The following is a 20,974-nucleotide window of genomic DNA, read 5'->3' as shown; positions in this document are numbered from 1 at the left end:
ACCGCAGTGCTATGGTAGCAACGCACTCGTATCGTCCGCGGTCAGGCGGACGGAAAACCCAATAGTTGACGCCTGAATCAGGTAGGCCGGGGTAAAGGCTGTACTGGAAAGAAATTTATAAATTAGCCCACAACAAAGCAAATAACCTAACTTACACGACCCTAGGCAACAACGAAATAAAAACTTACCCGATGAAAAATCGGCAATACTGAAAAAGTGCTCTTTAGCACGGGCGAGCAGGAAATACGGCGAATATTTGTAACTAAAAGGTTGTGGCACCAACTTGGGGCACTTCCACAACGACTCCACAAAGGCACTGGTATTATGGCACAAAAACCAAGACTGATCACTGGATATTACTATAATAAAAATAGCACTTCAAAACGGCCAAAAAGTATGCAACACGCAACCCACATGCAGCGTTGTAATGCTGCACAATGTATTAATAATCAATATATTGTAATCTAATAATATGACAAAAAAAATGTCCTTTATCCCGCAATCCCGCGGCATATCCATACTAGCATAATGAGAACTGAGATCATTCACCCCGAGTGGCAACCAAATCCCCGATCACTCATGCATGATCTGCGTCTTGAATTCGCATACTAGATACAATTATCTTTATCACTAACTAGCTTTTGCCCGCGGCTTCCCTAGCGTTAAATTTGGGGTAACATACATTTACTTTCTGCGATCCTTTTTTTTCGTTTTTTGATTGATTTTCGGAGTGTTATATGGAAATATAAATATAGACAGACGTTGTTTTAGACAGGGGTGCAAATTTTGGAATTCATAGATCAACCTTAACAATGCACCGACGAGTTCACCCGCGACCTTTATGATAGCTTCTTTTATGCAAGAAATGTGTGTTCATACAGTTCCTCCGCCTCCACACTGTAACATGCTGAACGGTTTTGTTGCTCTGAAGATGAGCTCTAGTTGAATTCGAAATGCGTCCGTGTAATGTGGTGGTAGTGATAGACGGATTGGTGTGTGTTCTTACAGTGTGGAGGTGGAGAAACTGCATTAACATACATTTCATGCATAAAAGAAGCTATCATAAAGGTCGCGGGTGAGCAAAGTAATGCTGCCAGTTCGTTGAGCGTACATGTAAAATTTCGTATCTGTGTTATCAGCCCTTGAGGAGTTCCGGCATCAGCAAACGAGTCTGGCTGCAGCACCAGATGGTGTCTATCATATAAAGCATTGTCATTGAAATTTAACAATCATGTAAAGTTTTTTGCGTGTGCCATCAACTTTAGAAGAGTTCCCTTCTAGGGAGACGAACCTGGCCAGGATGAGCAGGATGTCACAGCCAAATTATTGTATTGTTTCCAGATTTACATCAGTTTTCCAAATCTCCAGTCCCTAGTTTTATTAGTTTAGCTTGTGCGTTTTCTGATTCATTAGGTATATAAAATCCTCTTTATTCGATTAATTCCGTGGGATTCCGCAAACCCGCATGCCAAATTTGAAATCTCTAATATTTATAATAACGGAGTTAGGGACACTTTGCAGCGAAAATATAAATCCCATTTATTCCCTATCCCGTGGCAATTTCGAAAAATCCTTTCTTAGTGCACGTCTACACCTATCAAGGAACACACTCGTATATTCCAAATTTCAGGTTGTGCGTTGATCTATAAGTCAGTCAGTTTCTTCTTTTATATATATATATATATATATATATATATATATATATATATCAACTGACTTATAGATCAACGCACAACCTGAAATTTGGAATATACGAGTGTGTTCCTTGATAGGTGTAGACGTGCACTAAGAAGGATTTTTCGATATATATATATATATATTGTATGTATATATAGATTAAACACGTCTTAGATGTGCCTAAAATTAGGTACAATCCATACTTCCACACTATATTATATATTATTATATTATATTATATATATATATTATATATTATAATAATATTATAAATGCGAAAGTAACTCTGTCTGTCTGTCTGTCTGTCTGTTACGCTTTCACACCTAAGCCGCTGAACCGATTTTGATGAAATTTGGTACAAAGATAGAATAGACCTTGGGAAAGAACATAGGCTATCTTTTATCGCGAAATAAAGGCTTTAAGGGGTTGAAATAGGGGTGGAAGTTTATAAGGTGGAAGTTCGTCGCTGTCTGTGTGATTATTTTCAGTAAAACGTAGAATTTTCTATGTGCTATTATTGGCAAAATAGGTAAGTATCCTAAATAAATAAAATACTTCCCCAAGTTACTATTCCACGCGGACGAAGTCGCGGGCAAAAGCTAGTTCTCTATAAACTGACTAATGCGTTAGACACGTGTTCGACGGTCTATACGTTTTTATGTTAGCATGGTATATCAGGAAATTTATTATAAAAATAACCGCTTATCTTTATAAATTAATTATGAATAATGGTCAAAAATAACTGATAAAAGATTTATAGATAAGCGTAAAGTGACTTTTACTTGTACCTAATAATTTGATTTGTGCCGAAATCATTTTGCTTAAACACGTTAACCCAAAAAAAAATGTGTTTTGGTTTATATCGAATATCCTCGTAAAATATATCGAGTTCGATTCAGTTCGAATTATTAATAAAAAAAAAACTTTAATCGAAAATACGTCGACAACCCTACTCGAGTAAAGGTTAATAGAGCTGAAAGCAATCCAAGCAGAGAAAAATGGTTAGCGGGTGAAATATTGAAGGGTTCTTAAGGCCAACGTGCATTTGAGCACGTCCGGGCCGCTCCGGCCACTCATGCCGGAACACCGCTATTGATATCTTATTAAATTGCACAATACTAAGTGGAATTACGACTTTTTTCTAACTGGTTGGCATTGAAATAAGTGTAGGCCTATCGATTTGATGAAAGAAGTGAAGAAGGTAGTATTGCGTTGTTATCCGTCGAATTAGTTTTTTTTAGAATATAAATAGCAATAAGTAATTGGCTCAATGAAATGTAAGAATATACAAGTATGCATCAATAGATGCGGATTGAAATCACATAACCAAATGCACCAAAAATATATTTTGTATAATTCTTTCATATCATTTATCTAATTAAATCCAAAAACAATGCATTGATTTCAAGGTAACTCGGCAAATGAAAACTTTTTGTTTGGGTTCCCAACACAGTTGTGTTTCTAGTTAGAAACATTGTACATATTGAATAACAAGTACCTATACCTACCCGAGCTACCGACCTTCACTCGGACTAAACTCTAGAACAAGTACCTATACCTACCCGAGCTACCGACCTTCATTCGGACTAAACTCTAAAACAGATGAACTGTTCACCCCCGAGAACCGCTACACAACAAACTTCATCGAAATCGTTTGAATATTTTCCGAGATCGCTGAAATAAATAAACATAAGTACAAGAATTGCGCGTTTAAATTTTGACACTGGAAATCAGCAATAAATTTAATAATGGAATTTGGCTCTACACTGCTTGTTCCAGAATCTCTAGCCAATTTTCCCAATAACGTCGGTTTGACCGCACGCAACGCGGCTGCGCAATCTGGCCGAACAAGCTGGTGGGCACTGTAGCGGTAGCGCTCAGTGTTTGGCTAGATATGAAGAGACCTGCACTGGCCCCGCCACGGGGCTCACGCTGAGCCGGCGCGCGGCGCCACGCCGCCCGTTAGTCCTCGACATCATTATTTAACTCTTTACTAGTCGAATTATTTATGAAGACAATTATCATTCTAGAATAATTAATGTATCAAGGTGTACGAAATAGGGGAATTACAGAACATGACAACTAATGCGTGGCGTGAAACGCAACTCATTTGTTAGCCGTTAATACAATAATTGAATTGAATGTAACCTAACCTAATTTGTGAAAAAATATGCATAACATTAATTACACTGTTTATCAAAAATAACGACCAGTGCTATATGGTTTGACATATAACTGTACCTATTGAGTGTTGACAATGCTTGTAATAGTATTTGAATTCGGACTGAATCCATTGAAAGGGCTTAATACCTGCCTACATAGTGTTATTTTATCTGGCACTACTATTTTCGTTATGAGCTTGAACAAATTGCTATTTCCACTGAGGCATTATAATTATAATGTTTTTCTCCTAAAATTGCGAGGAAATATAAAAAAAAAAATACTTAATTATTTTTTAACAAAATGGACGCAAAACTGTAACCACTTATAATTTTCCACCATATTTTATTAATGTTATTTTTTTAACCGTACGACTGCTAAATAATACAAATTTATATTTAATAGAGCTCTTCCTTCTAAAGACTTTTAAAGTAAAGTTTATTCCCATTCTGCCAGTTTACTTTCATTTTTAGACTTGGAATTCGATCACATTAATCAAATCACGTCGATTTGACTATATTCCATTTGGGTATTTGCATTAAATTGTTTTATTAGTCAAACATGCTTTTAAAAAGTAATCAAATATGTATTGTTTTAATACATTTAAAACACTTTTTTTTTCGGACCCCTCCTGCTGTAGTAGACGCAGTGATGGTTTTCAAATTGACGTTAGCCTACGTTCGCTGCGATATAAGGTTCTAACACCCGATGCATGTACTCGCACTCTGTGCGGAGGCGAGAAACGGTGACTTCCCCCTGGTGCGGGAGCCGTACTATGAGTATTTCTGCATGTAAGAAAGAAACAAGTATAGGTTCGAGTTTAGGGCTTTAAGGGGAACTCGATAAAGCATTAAGATTGTGCTAAGGTTTTACGGCCGGATAACGCACTGATTGATAATTTTTTCGATTCTTTGCGGGTCAGACCTGTCATAGATCACTAGGTTATTCCGCCCTCTCCCGCACTGTTGTAGGTGATTGCATTGTGTAGTTGTGTACTTCCGATAAGTGATGTGAGCTAATTAACGGGAACAGACGTATATTACTTTAGTGCATAATTTTGTGTCAAATGTTTGTGAACGTTTTATGTGGTATCAAAATGAAAATGATGTTGTCCTGAAGAAGAAACACACCTTCGAAATAAAATTCGATAAAAGGAGACTTTGTGCTGGGTGCTACCAAAAGTTGCGTGCTACAAGCAGCAGCCGAGAAGCGAGTAAAAAAGTTAAGAAAATAAAATGTTTCTACATGGAATGTAAGAAAGGATACTGTCTGTCATGTTTTTATAAAACCTATATCCCATCGCAGCGTATTATTATCGTCACTAATTATTCCATAATTAAACCTTTTATTCAGTGCGGTTGCGGGTTGTAAGACCTTATACTTATTTTACATATATCTCTTAAGTAAATAACAGGAACACGGGGCGAGGCAAGCACTATAACAACCAACTCGTCTACTAGCGATATTGATAGGTAGGTATCCAAAATTTAACGTTCTCGCATACTTAGAGACAATTATACCGGTCGATACCTTACTAGGCCTATGAGCCACATAACGCAGAGGTAGAGAGTTTAAGTAACAGGCCAATGGGACTTCTAACGCAACACACAAAAAACCCTATTTTCGTTCCCGCATAGTGAACGTGTTAACAAGGAACTTTGGGTGTCTACGCCGTGTCCAATAAGTTTAAATACAGTTACAAAGTCTCATTAAAACAAAGTACTATACAAAGTAGTATAACAAATGCAATAAAAACTATATTTCATAAAAGATATTCTATAAACGATACTTATTCACAATACATATTATTTTAGGATAAGTCCACCTTTAAGATTTTTTTCTATTTATTTATATATTCAAATTACACTTAGGTCTGTACTACACATTATATATTCTCGCCAAACTGCGACGTTTGATGGCGAGACGCGCTCAGTTTTCATGCAATTTTATCCTATCAAACTTATCCTATAATATAAACTAGGTAGGTAAGTACTTAACAGATTCGCAATGGCAGGTATTTACATAGAAGGTATACATTCAAGGCAAGTCTAGAAGATATTCTTTGAGTCTGATCTTTAACATAGATTTACTTAGTTTAGGACTTTGTCTTAATAAGCTAATTTTATTAAATAATTTTGGTACCAGGTACTGTGAACATCTTTTACCATAATAGTTTTTGTTATATTTGTTACTAATTAATAATTTGTACATATCACTGTAATAATGGTCTAATCCTAAAAGGTATGTGACTTTTTTATCTACCGGTAGAATTTTACATAAGGAAAATAGTTTATCATAGTCTTTTTCGCAGTCTTTCTTAATCCTTTTACTAACTAAAAATTTTTTCAGTCTTTTTTGTAAGTTTCTTATATATGTTATATATGTTATGAATGTTCTCCCATACACAACCAGACCATAGCTAATAAGTGAGTCGGCAAGAGCACAGTAGACAACCATTAGTGTTCTTTTACTCAATATTCACAGATCCACATTTCTATGGCACACATCGTTAATATGCGGTTTCCAGTTAAAATGTCTGTCAATGTTTAAACCTAAATATTTGAATGTTTCCACATATTTTAATTTAGCACAACTACAATTATTTTTGTCTGCATGTAGGCCTAGGCAGTCGTATGTATTTATCACCAGCTTCAAGCGTTTTTCGAATCTGTCGCACGCGGCACGCACTGCCTCCATCGGCATTTCGTCCCAAATTAGCAAGATATTTTTTTAATTCTCTAAATTCTTAATTTTATACTTATAAAGTTTTTAGAGCATTTACGATCATACAAAAAAGTCCAGTACATTTAAATCCGGAGAACTTGGAGCCTTTCATTTATTGACATAAAATCCGTTCAACTGGCCTGTTCCCAAGATCATTTTAAATTTGGAGCAACATTTTTTTCCAAGAGTCTTCTGTTTTATAGTACTCGGCACTGATTTTTACCCCTCTGTCGATAAATGACAAAGGAAGTTTAATCCCGCTTACAAACTGCTCCCCAAACCATCACTGATCACTTTGGAATCTTGGCACATTCCTTTGTTTATTTGGAATCCTACTTAATATTATAAACGTGAAAGTTTGTGAGTGAGTAAGTATCTTTGTTACTTCTTCACGCTGAAACGGCTGGACGGATTTGGATGAAATTTGGCAAAAAGTTAGTTTATAACCTGAATTAAAACAGGATACTTTTTATCTCGATATTTATTCACACGGGGTAGGGATTAAATCTCGAAATAACAACCACTGGGCTTAGCGTCATAAAATTTGGTATATAGATAGCTGACTTCTGGAATAACACATATGCTACTTTTTATCCCGATATTCCCACGGGATAGGGATAAAATCTTGTAATTTCAACCGCTTTAGAGTCTCGATGAAGACCACGATAGAGTTTTTGGGAATTCCCAGGGGAATTTTGTAAAATTCTGGAATTTCAATTGTAACTACCAGATCTAATAGTTTACGCTTGCGAAGCCGCGGGTAAACTCTAGTATCCTATATGTTTGCTGCCCACTAACGATCATTTTGAGCATTTTGAGATTGCTCTAAAACGAAGAGTTTTTCGCCTGATAAAACGAATTCATCCACCGCGTGCCAGGAAATTGATCGATCTAATCTTTTTTTCTTTATAGCTTCGAAAATGCCGTGTATTTTTTTTCTTGTAAACGTGACACTCAAGGTCTCCTCGCAAGATGTTGTGTACTGATCCTCTTGAAGTCAAAGTCTGCAGCTTATTTTCGATTCGATCTGGGTTTTTTTCGACGGAGACTCTCTGTCACGATTTTCGCGACCCTATCCGTTCTTGCTGAACGCGGGCGGTCTTGCAGTCTTCTAGCAAGGAGGTCTCCTTGTAAGTATTTTCTAATTGTAGCATAAACCTGGTTACGTTTAATTCCAAAAGATTTAAATGCTGCAAAAATAGCACTGGGGCTATCGCCTTTAAGACATTTTGACATAATAGGTTCCCGGAAGTGCTTCATCATGGATTAAAACTGAACGACGTGAACTAAATATTTTTAAAATATTCTTATATGTTCATGACAATATAAACATCAAAATATAATGACAAAACTGTATAAAAAAAATCCATGTTTTTTTTTCAAAACTGCTTGAAAAAGTGTATTCGAACTTATTGGACACGGTATATTATTTAAGTTTTTATTTTCCCAATACAAATATTTCCAAGCAGTTTGGAAAATAATTACTGCTTGTGAAGGCGTTCAAGTACCTAATAAAACGAATGTTCTATTACAGGTCGCTGCCGAAATTGAGCAATCCAGAGGAGGACGCTGGGCGAGCACCGCAAGGCGGTGTGGTGACGTTCGAGCCCATACAGCACGACCACGACTTCTGCGAGAGGGTGGTCATAAACGTGAGTGGTTACACTGTTATCCTTTTTTAGGCTGAGAGAAATCCTTTTTAGATGCCACCGGCCGTTGGGTATATGGGATTCCCACCCCGTACTGCAGCATAATTTTGCGTATTGCAGCATAATTGCGGTACGCTTCTCTACAGTTGCGACCGGGCTGTGGGAACTCTGCGCATACATGGTTCGGCAGCATTATTGTGTGTCTTGTGAGGAACATGGCTCCAGGAGACCTAATACATTGTACTATCCTACTAATATTATAAATTCAACAGTATGTGCGTCTCGGTGTGTGTGTGTGTGTGTGTGTGTGTGTGTGTGTGTGTGTGTGTGTGTGTGTGTGTGTGTGTGTGTGTGTGTGTGTGTGTGTCTGTCCACGCTAAATCGGCTGGACAGATTGAAATTTAAAAGTAAGTAATTATCCTATAATTTCAAAAGCCAGATCTAACTGTTCACGCGAGCGAAGCCGCGGAGAAAAGCCAACAAAAATAAAATCTAATTTTCTGCGGGGTTACTTCTCACTTTATCGCAATAATATGTGAGAAAAACAACTAGAACATTAGCGCCATTTTATGTTTTTTTTTGTATTTCAGATCTATACGTACAGTTATAGTTTTTATGCAAAATAGTTAAATTTCGTTCAGTAACAGGTTGCTTGTAATTTCGTATTAGGCTATATTTATCATTAGTTATATCGGCTTTGCTACGAGTATTCTATGTTAGTACCAAGTTTTTGTAGTGAAATCGGAGTGTTTAACAACATTATTTGAAACTTCCGTCTAGTTAACACGTGCGCCACGAACAATTTCCTAATTAACGCAAAACAACCGGTTAAGTAATACAAGGACTAAGTCCACAACCAAAATCAAACTTGCGTTTCTATTTTCCTTCTAAAACCAATCAACATAATAATATGTAAGGAAAATTTTACCCCTCAGTTTCGAATTAAGTTGGTAACTATTGTACTTAATTCTTCCTATTAATACAGAGTGATTCTGAGGACGTCATCAGGAATTCAGGAGCAATCAGGAGGTTAATAAAAGTAAAGGTTAACCCATTCATTGCGGAGCGCCAGATTACGTACTTTGCCGCGATGCCGAAGCTTCTGTAGACAGAGGCCCATCGGCGTCCGCGGCATCCAGCTAAAGCTAAATTGGACGCCCGTCGGCGTCTGCAGCATTATATTAGGGTCTACCAAGACGCCGACATTGAATGGGTTAACTCAGTTAATTATAAGCAACTACAAAGCCACGGCTAAAAATTAGCATTTGAATGCCATTTAAATATGGGTATGATTTTACTGATCACCTAATAAATACATTTTCGGTGACTTAATAAATAATACCTATTTGTTCCTAAAATAGTACATCTGTCACAATTGAATCACCAAATAATATTAAAACTGTTACCTAAATATTATTTAAAAATTACTTGGAAATAGTATTGACCATCAAATAATTACATATATTGGGTTCCAAAATAATATTTGACGATATGATATACAATTAATGCAATAATAATAATAATATCTTCTCACAAATTACACCAATTGACCCAGCCCCAAACTAAGCAAAGTTTGTTCTATGGGTGGTAAACAACTGTTAGACATACATACGAGTATTTACTTAAATACATACAAGCATCCAAGACTCAAGTAATTACCTTCTACAAACATTCGTAAGTATATATAAGTATTAGAAAAAAAAAACGATTCTGGCACTTCGCCGGCCGCTACGTTCGCTCGGCTCGCGCACAGAGGGTCGCAGTGCTACCTAACACTTCTCGCTTCGCTCGTCGTCGTACCTAACCAGACCTACCTTAGTAGAATAGGTAGAAGCATCGAATTAAGGAACTGATCTATTTATTAGGTGACAGATCTATTATTTTAGGTACAAATGTATTAATGCTGGCCGTGACTTATTTTTAGAGGACAGATCTTATATTCAGGGTATAAAAAAGAGTGATGAAACTATTATTTAAGTTACATATTTACATCAATCTGATGATTCATACTTAGAGACAGTTTTAATTAATATGATGACTACTATATTTCTTAGGGATAAATATTATAATTAGGGTATCGCAGTTTAGTGACAAATCTAAATTTAAGTGACAGAAAATATAGTAAATATTTAAGCTACTTAAGCTTATGTTGACTTACCTAACATTCGATTATCATCTATTATTTTGATTGTTTGCCTTTACTAGTCTCAGAACAAAAAAATGTTTTAACAGGTTTGTGTCTTTCTATAAATCAGGTGGTGAGTTATGATGGTAATAATAATTAAATTTTAGCTCGCGCGAACCATTACATCTGGCAGTTGAAATTCCAGAGTTTTACAACAGTACCTGAGCGACGAAGCTTCGCAGGGACTAAAACTCGGAAACACGCGATTCTCTAGAGATAACACCAAGCTAGATCGATCGCTCGCCCCTTAGAACCATTTCCGAGATCCCTGAAATAAATAATTAAATATACAATTGCTTGTTAGAGTATTAAGTAAAATATGATTTCCATAGGGTTCAATAATAATCTATAGATAGTGCCATTCACGATGACGCGTGCCGTGGTTCTTATTACAATGTCATTAATGACTAATTTTGCCAAAATCACGCGTCTTCGTGGATGGTAGGTACTATCTATAATACCTTTAAACGAGCAATTTTTGTGCATACCTAAATATTATATATAATCAGAATCTCGGAAACGGCTCCAACGATTTCGATGAAATTAGGTATGCAGGGGTTTTCGGGGATGACAAATCGATCTAGCTTGGTCTTATCTCTGGAAAACGATTATTATCGAGTTTTAGCCCGAGCAAAGCTCGGTCGCCCAGGTACTTTATTTAAAGTTCGCAAGACATACATCGTGTGGTCTTATTTTTGTTGCGTGTAGGACACCCGTGCAAAAGTGCCAATCTCTTTGACTTCCCAAATAGTTATATTTCAGAATTTCACGTGCGCACATCCTCAACCCGTAGGAATATCGGCTGTCTACAGACCAAGTTCAATTTCACGTGCGCACATCCTCATCCCGTAGGAATATCGGCAGTCTACAAGCCAAGTTTAATTTCACGTGCGTACATCCTCATTCCGTAGGAATATCGGCTGTCTACTGAACAAGTTTAATTTCACGTGCGCACATCCTCATCCCGTAGGAATATCGGCTGTCTACTGAACAAGTTTAATTTCACGTGCGCACATCCTCATCCCGTAGGAATATCGGCTGTCTACGGACCAAGTTTAATTTCACGTGTGCACATCCTCATCCCGTAGGGTAGGAATATAGGCTGTCTACAGACCTAGTTTAATTTCACGTGCGCACATGCTCATCCCGTAGTAATATCGGCAATCTACAGACCGAGTTTAATTTCACGTGCGCACATCCTCATCCTGTAGGGTAGGAATATCGGCTGTCTACAGACCAAGTTTAATTTCACGTGCGTACATCCTCATCCCTCAGGAATATCGGCTGTCTACTGAACAAGTTTAATTTCACGTGCGCACATCCTCATCCTGTAGGAATATCGGCTATCTACAGACCAAGTTTAATTCAAATCCAGTCAACTGTTTCAATGTGAAAAAGTTAAATTACACAAGAATTACACAAATAATATAAGACGAGTAGCAGTTATAGGATTAACCGTGTTTGTCAACTATTATTACCGTAATATCGTGTTGAAAGGGAATACATGTGATATGGACAATTGTATATTTGCCAAAGCTTAATTGTCTATTCGACACCCTTATTAATTATAATTACTATGGGGCATGGGCCATCAATGGTCATAATCGTATTAAATAGTTACATGTTAACTGTTACCTCGAATCTGTGGTGCACCTAACTTTTTCCATCAATTAGAAATAATCGGTGGATGCAAGCCGCTTCCAACCGAAGCGACTGGAGATCTATGGGGGAGGGCTATATCCAACAGTGGACATCCTACGGCTGATAGGACGATGAGAAATAGTAGATTGTTGCACCAAGCAGAAAGTTATTTATTACTGCCCCGAATGCCGATTTGGAGCCCGAGCATTAGCGAGGGCTTTAAAAAGCACGAGGGCAATTTGCATAATCTAACTATTGCAGGAGTCATAGACGAAAAAAAACATGCTAAACAATTGATAGGAAAGAAATGTCACTAGCACTCAATGATTCCATTTTTAGGGTCCGGAGCCGAAATGGCAAAAACGGAACCCTTATAGTTTTGCCATGTCTGTCTGTCCGTCCGCGGCTTGCTCAGTGACTATCAATGCTAGACAGCTGTAATTTTGCACGGATATATATATAATCTATGCCGACAAAATAGTACAATAAAAAAAAAAAGTTTTTTAGGGTACCTCCCATAGACGTCAAGTGGGGGTGATTTTTTTTTCTCATCGAACCCTATAATGTGGGGTATCGTTGGATAGGTCTTTTAAAAACAGGGGTTGCTAAAACGATTTTTCGATTCAGTGATTTGTTTGCGAAATATTCAACTTTAAAGTGCAAATTTTCATTAAAATCGAGCGTCCCCCCCCCCTCTTAAATCTAAACAGGTGGGTGGAAATATTAGAAAAAAATCAGGATGGTAGTAAGTATATCAAACTTACAAGGAAATCTATAACGGCTAAGTTTTCTTGAGAATAATTAGTAGTTTAAGAGTAAATAGCAGCCTAAGGTATAAAATATACCTAAACTTGGAAGATTCCGTATAAAATACGAAATCCTTAGAAAAATATTACTTAATTCTTTCGTAATGGCTACGGAACCCTAATTTGGGCGTGTCCGACACGCTCTTGGCCGGTTTTTGTAAGTTTACATTCGCACTCTCAAAAAATGTCCACTTAAAATTCGCAAGGTTCCCGCCAATTGTTTTTTTTTAATTTCTTGCTTTTTTTGGCAGAGTTAGTATATATAGCAGATATTTTTACCCGCGATCTGTCAAATTTCGGATGGGCGCCAGGTTTGCCAACCATACACACAAAGTTTTTTTTAATATACGGCTACTTACCTACTATTGTTGGTAGGATTGGTAGCAACAATTTTTTGTACGCAACCTGTCAAATTTCATAAGACCGTCAGGTTGACCAACCCAATACTAGATTTTTTTACACTATGCAGGCTAATTTTATAGCAAAAATACTTGTGTTACCTTTGGTCGTGCAATTAAAAAAAAATTAAAACAATGCAATAAAGGATTTTCATACATTTTTTCTGCTCTAGAGCAGAAAAGTCCCGCTTTGTTCTGGGTATTTAGTGCGGTTATAATATTAAAGCATAGTTGGAAGAATAAATAATAAGTTCACCTCACTCGCTCAGATTTTTAAAATCGGTGTGAAAAGGCGCTTTTTCCCCGCTAGTGTGGAAAAGGTTTTTGAAATTCGAGCATGATGATGATGAACTAGGTACTTATAGTAGGTACATGTGGTGATATGGTAACTGTGATATGGTATGGTATGGGTCTTAACTTTTTCTTTAGATCAGAAAAACATAATGACGCATTCAGAAATAAAGTACGAAAAAATAATAAACTTTCTAGATTCCTTATTATTAATAATTTAATCAATAAAAATTAATCTACTTTTAATTTTATTAAATGAATTAAGTTCGTCGTTTATTATTAGGGCTTTACAAGATCAAGATGAATTTTATGGTGCACATTAAGAATGTACCAGAAGGAAAAAAGTTTACCCACGGTTGTTTTGGGAGAAGAATTAAGAAAAACTGGAGGTTTAAATATGAATAAAATGTATTAATATAAATTATAACAATCATTACAATATTTAAGACGAGAGTGACTCAAGTTTTCTTGTAGTTTTAAAAGAAACCATAAACATTTATTTGAAATACAAACTGCTTTTATTGGATAATTATCAACATTTACCCACTTATTTAATGCAAAAAGTTTTAAACCTCGTAGCTGACTCATCAACATAAAGCCCAAAGGTGCCCTTGAATCTAGAAAGCTGAACTTTAACATAGAAATTTCCTATAATAGGGTGTCAAGAAATATATACGTATTTTTTAAAATTCCCACGGGATAAAAAATGTGCGATGGACGCGAAGCCGCAGGAGCAAGCTAGAGGATAGAAAATTATAAAAGGTAAAAAAATCTGGTTTAAAAGTGTCCGATTTACTATCTACTATTTTCTCGTTGTAGTGATGTCAAAAATAGTGTTTCGCTCGTTATTAAATAAATAACTCACGAACTAACTAAACGAAAATTTATACATAATAATATGTATTGTGACTTGGTAATTGGATGTATCTAACACAAATTCATTCACTCGATAACCAAGCTATAGTTATTTGTTACGCCAGGCTAGAAATTTATTGTTTGGCGTCTCGTTCCTTGAAACCCATGGCTACGCTTTGGAGTCTTGAACCACTCGCATTGCTTATAAGTAACTCCGAGAATTTTTCGCTTGCTCGGGTTTGAATTAATGTAAGCACTAGCGCCAAAACCGAGACTACAGTTTCCAGTTTTGCAATTATTTACAAAACTTAAAGTTCTTTCTGTATTAATTGATCAATCTGTACAAGATCTGTACCTAGGTACTACATTCGTTCTCCATCAGAATTTATGAGTTGATCAAATTCTAGGTACTTGTCAACCTGCGTCAGCTTACATTGCTGTAGTAGTTTTTAATTTAACTTATTATATCCATACTTATACTTATAATATTATAAATGCGAAAATGTGTGTGTTTGTATGTTTGTTTGTCCGTCTTTCACGTCGAAACGGAGCGACGGATCGACGTCATTTTTGGCATAGTTTGTGGGCCAGAGAGTGACATAGGCTACTTTTTATCCCGAAAAAATGAACAGTTCCTGAGGGAACTGCGCGCGATAGCTGAATTCCACGCGGGCGAAGCCGCGGGCAAAAGCTAGTATGTATATTGTCTATCATGAATATGATTCAAATGATAGGTTCTTCGCGGACACATTTTTAAGATACCCTAGCAACTAATAAATAATATATATTCATATTTTTTATCATCCAAACGTGCCAATTAAATATCTCGCGTGCTCGTTGTACATGGTAACTTCACCCATACAAACAGTCCGTGCTGGTCAACGACTCGAGTAAGTAATCGCCGCGCTTGTACCTGTTGATTGATCACACACGCAACTATATGTACTTACCTATATACCTTTGTGGTCAAGCTAAGTAGATGGAACTAAGCAAGTGTAGGTACTGTTAAAGGAAAATTGATTTGTTCAATTTCAGTTTTGATTGAAAAGTCAGCGTTGAATTTAAAAATTAATATAACGTAAATTTGTTTTTTTTTAAGTCTTATAATGCGGTAATTATCGAAGAACCGATGTACAACTACAACTTTATCCTCGTCATTCAATGTCCCTGCCTTTGTTTCGACGCGATGCTTCTATGTTGTAACTAATAAAAGTTCGACTTTGAATTCAGGAACCATTCGCGGTTAGGATGTACGGGTAACGGGTAACGGAAAATTAATTAAAATCTCTTCATTGTGCGCGTTGTTTGGGCCAGCGGCTCCACAGCGCCTACCACGCGCCGCCCTTGGAGAACACACAATAAAATGTATTTTTGGACCGGTCCATTGCCAACCGCAAAACTACATCCGTGGCGGCGAAAGAAACATCGTGTGAAACTCCGCTGGGCCGTGGCCCGCAGATCGTTAAACTGATTTATGTTTTGCACCGTCTTTCGCTGCGCCTGTAAATATTGATTTCATTATTTTCTTCCCGCGCTGACACTTAAGGCAGTAAAGTTCACACGATGTTACGCTGGCCGTAGAGCTGGCTGAGGCGCGTCGCTTCCTAAGCGTAAACAATCGTTAACGTACGCTTCGTACTCGTTTGCGAAACACCAGTTATTATACGCTTTAAAGCACGCGCTTCGCATATCTATTGTATTACATCCTTTCGTTCTATTGTTAACAAATATTTTTATTATAATCTTTGAAACTTCTATGAATACGTCTTTGTTCCAAGTTAATGCCATTAACCATTGAGGAGTTCCTTCCTGCGGAGAGGATCCTGGCTAGACCACGAAGACTTCACTGCCAGATTATTTTATTGTCACCAGATTTACAATGTTATGCCAAATTTCAATCCGATTATCTCATATTTCACATTTTTTGATAATCTTACCCTTAAAAAAGTTTAAAAGGGGAATGGAAATTTACATGACAAAAAACGTTGTTTTTAAAACTATGATTCAGAATTTTTCTAGATTGGCTTATGAACAGAATAAAAAGAATATGTAACTCACCATTTTTAAAAAAATCCACCACCAATGGGTAACAGGGAGGTGGAAATTTGTGTAGCGAAAACGTTATTTTTAAGGTTCAAATTATGAAACTTAGAAATATTTTTCTTCAAAGACAATAAAAGAACATGCATCTCACATTTTTTGATAATTCTACCCCTAAAGGGTTTAAAAGGGGATGGAAGTTTGCACGAGAAAAACGTTATTTTTGCAATTATAAGTATGTTTCTGAAACTAAGTGAACGACTCTCGAATAGAAATAAATACGTGATTCACTATTTTTTTACCACTGAGGGGGTAAAAAGGGGGATGGAAATTTGTATAACAAAAACATTATTTTTTATGTTAGCATTATGAAACAGCGAATGAATTCGTGAAGAGAAGTAAAAGAACAGATATTTTCTTTGTTAAGATTAGATTGAGTTTTTCTTCGAAATTCCACAAAAAATACCCTTCTGTAAATTAATGTATCTATATATATAAAGAGAAGACCTGACTCACTAACTCATTAACGCTCAGCCTGAACCTTAGGACTTAAAAGCAGATTTTGAGGTTCCGTAGTCGAAACGACAAAACGGAACCTTTATAGTTTTGTTCGGACCGTCCATATGTCACACACAGGCATTTTAGTCAAGAACTTCAAAACATATATGGATGAAATTCGGAGTACATAGGTGTATTGTGGTGACCGCTACTTAGTTTTGGTGTTAAATAATGAAAATCAATATTTCTAAAAACCTTAATAAAATAAAAAAGACAAAACTTAGTTACTACTTTTAACTAAAATTACTTTTCATATAATCGGATATATCGTTTTTGAGCTATTGCTCAATGACTTTCTAACAATAACTTAAAATGATTTAAATTAAAAAAAAGAACTATACACAAAAATTTAACTAAAACTAACCTACTTACAAATAAACAAAACAGCCGGCACGTTAACGGTGCCAAAGGCCCTCCGGATGACGTCGACCACTGTAGGATATGGTGCACTGGTTGTAATAAAAGATAGTTTTTCTACTCCTATACTGTAATATGTGATTTACTTAATCACGAACAGTAATATAACAACATACATAACAAGGTTCTGGAAAAGTCTATATTGTCTATTCCCCATAACAGCACTGTATCGTAATGTTGCTAAAACGATACTGAGGGCCTACTATGAAGTTCAAAAATTGAAGTTCGTATCGTACCGTCCCTCACGCTCTCATATTAAATAGTATAAGTGTCAGACGGACCGCACGACGCGAACTTCGAGTCTGGAGTTTCGTAGTAGCCCTGCTGCAATCACTTACTTTTTTTTTCTTAATTCGTACGTTCGGACACGCTTAGGTGCCAGTTACATATTTTATATGGTTTTTATACAGAAAAAAACTTTCCGAACCTACTAATCCATAGCCTACCACCATTTAAGTAATGCGTATTTTTAACATCGACACAGGCAAATAAACGTTAATCAAAAACAAAATTTAACTCAGACATATTTTGACGTTTTCATATTTCTCACTTGTTTATTGTTGTTTACCTTCTCTTTGCGATTGCGATACTTTTTACTAAAGTATGAAAACATTTCCAGTTTACTTTTTCTCTAATTTTGTATTTGAATTAATAAGTACCCAAGTCGAAGAAAAAGTATTGTATGCAACGTTGTATAAGTAAGTCAAAAAAAGCTCGTGGCGTCTTTTTCTTACGATGTTCGCTAAAGCTCACATCGTAACTCACGCCACTCACCTTTTTTGAATCCTGTTATACAACTGTTGCATAAAATACTATTAACACTTACTGAACACTTCTTTACTCCGTTTAGGGAAATGATATACAGCTTTTAGATATTAAAAGTACCTATTTCTCTAGATCCGAATTATAACAATTTAGGGAAGCGGCGCTCGGTTGGCCTGGCATTTGAGAACAAAAACCACTCGCTGACGGCGACGTTTTTAAAGCAGGCGCATGAAAATATTAAATTCTATAATCACAAAGGTCATACATTTTTAACTATAACGTTCAAAGGTGTAACGATAATTATTCAGAAATAGTTTAAGGCATAAATGGTTGTAACACATATCGTTTTAATGCCTAAAGTTTCTAGGTCTAAGAAACCTAATCCATAACATTAATAGGCATATAGATAAGTACTCAGAAACATTTCCAGGTATACATTTGAAATACGACTTTAGATAATGTGACTAATAAAAATTATGTTGAAAAACGCTATGGATTAAAAAACTCGAAATAGGTTTAGAACTGCGACTTCTTCAGAAGGGTACTGCCAACAGAAGAGTAGATTAAGTCAGATTAGAAGAAAACTGCTGCCAGAAAGGTAGGTTAGATTAGGTTAGAACTGCAACCCCTCCAGAAGGGTACTGCTATCAGGAAAGTGAGTTATTGCCCTAATACATATGTTTTGTACTTTAAAAATTATGTTTGCATCCATTGAGTTACCCCACAATATAATGCCGTATCATAAAGGGATGCCACATAACCATGATACGCTGACATAGCTGCTGCCTCCGACACTACATTGCGGACACGGCGCAATACATAAACAAATCGATCCAGTTTGATACGTTAGCTGTCAACGTGAGGTTTCCAATTACAAAAACAATATATGTTTAATCCCAAAAATTTAGCGTACTTTACTTCTTCAACCTTAGAGTCTTGGTACTTTATGTTTATGGAAATATATTTACTTTATATGTTTGGAACTGTAAAATTTTCGTCTTACCAAGATTAATGTGTGTGTGTTAATGTGTGTGTGTGTGTGTGTGTGTGTGTGTGTGTGTGTGTGTGTGTGTGTGTGTGTGTGTGTTAGATCATCAACATATAACAAGAACAGAAGTGGGCCCAGAATACTGCCCTGTGGTACTCCAAATTGATTGAGTTTGTAGCTTGATGTGAAGGTTATTTTATCATTCTCAATAAGTTTAGTAATTTCCATGCACTGTTTTCTATCCTTGAGATAACTAGCGATCCAATCCAAAGATGGACCTCTTATACCATACCTATTCAACTTGTTCAATAATTTGGCATGATCCACAAAATCAAAAGCTTTACTCATGTCGAGTAAAACTGCAACTATTGGAGTTTGTTCAGTAACCCTCTTCACCAGATCAAAACACGCTAAAGTCGTTGATCTATCCCTTCTGAATCCATACTGATTATTACTTAAAATTTCATGTTTTGTCGTAAAGTTTATTTAACGTCTTATCAAGATTAATTTTTGTCATTTTTTGAAATAATTGGTATTAGGGTGATAGGTCGATAATAGTTGTTTAAATCTAATTTAGACCCTTTTTTATGTAAAGGCTTGATCATGGAATACTTTAACCGATCCGGAAATTTACCCTGCAAGAAAGAAACATTCACAATATGACTTAGGGGCACTGATAATGCATTAGCGCACAATTTCAGAACCTTAGTACATATGCCATCATAGCCTGTTGATTTTGTATTGTTTAAACCTTTTATTGCTTTTACAATGTCTTGTGGTGAAACAGGAGATAGGAATAAACTATTTCTACTTTGATCTATTTTACAGTATTTTTTTTGTTGTTGAAATGTTTATAATATTGGGATTGGTTATTTGTTCAGATTCTATTATAATTTTATTAATTTCATTGTTGTTAATTTTAATGTCGCAGCTATTTTTTATTACTTTCCGTGTTGTTCGACGTTTGTTTTTCGAATTCTTAATGAGTCGGTTATTTGATATTTGTCTCGCTTTAGACAGGCATTTTTTTTAAGTTTTGTGTATTTTTGTTATTTTTCCAGATGTTCTATGTTTTCTGAATGCCTATTCTCTATTTTGTACAATTTTCACTTATTTTTACAGCACCGTTTTATCCCCTACATCTATCCATACAAATATTTGCCCCAGCCGGGAATCGAAGTCGGGATCTCAAGCTTGCGTAATCAGGTTCTGTAATCACTTGGCCTTCCGGTCGGTCGTCATAAAGTATCGAATTACAACCCGTAAAAATACTTGTTATTGATCAGTTTCGGTGGCCATCTTGGTCTTCCTCATCAGTTCTACTACACCAAATGGTGATTTCGAGCAATTTGTATGAATTATTAGAAAACAGACCCGAATCACCTTATAGTCGTACCCGTGCCTACAATTTTTGAATAATTTCCTCGGTTTAATTGGGATTCACGATTAAAAATATTAAAAAAATATATACATTAGAACCTTATCATTTCTTCAAGTCAGTTTAAAAACTAATTATTACTCAATATTTACTATTTAATTAATATTATTTGTTCTATAAATATATGTATGAATTACGTGGTTTACTTAGTCGTCAGTTAGTTTTAGACGACCAGATGGCCTAGTGGTTAGAGAACCTGACTAAGAAGTTTGAGGTCCCGGGTTCGATTCCCGTGTCGGGGCAGATATTCGTATGAAAATACGAATGTTTGTTCTCGGGTCTTGGGTGTTTGATATGTATTTAAGTATGTACCTATCTATATAATTATATTTATCCGTTGCTTAGTACCCATAACACAAGCTTTGCTAAGCTTACTTTGGGA

The 20,974-nt window shown here is 36.1% G+C and overlaps 1 protein-coding gene across 12 annotated transcripts in view; it reads left to right on the top strand.

Annotated features, from left to right (window-relative positions):
- Nucleotides 1-20,974, top strand: part of Sh (Potassium voltage-gated channel protein Shaker) — a 307,044-nt gene that overhangs the window by 243,511 nt on the left and 42,559 nt on the right. For all 12 annotated transcript variants that reach the window (XR_012451843.1, XM_074094231.1, XM_074094256.1 and 9 more), the window contains one exon: nt 8,096-8,213. Coding sequence is in view for 11 of the 12 variants with exons in the window: in XM_074094231.1 (XP_073950332.1) it covers nt 8,096-8,213 (118 nt within the window). In the remaining variant the exon portion in view is untranslated. The remainder of the gene's footprint in view (nt 1-8,095; nt 8,214-20,974) is intronic.

This window comes from Choristoneura fumiferana, chromosome Z (assembly GCF_025370935.1).
Source record: "Choristoneura fumiferana chromosome Z, NRCan_CFum_1, whole genome shotgun sequence".
In the NCBI taxonomy this organism is placed as follows: domain Eukaryota; kingdom Metazoa; phylum Arthropoda; class Insecta; order Lepidoptera; family Tortricidae; genus Choristoneura; species Choristoneura fumiferana.
Note: the sequence above shows the minus strand (reverse complement) of the source record. Positions and strands in the feature narration are given on the sequence as shown.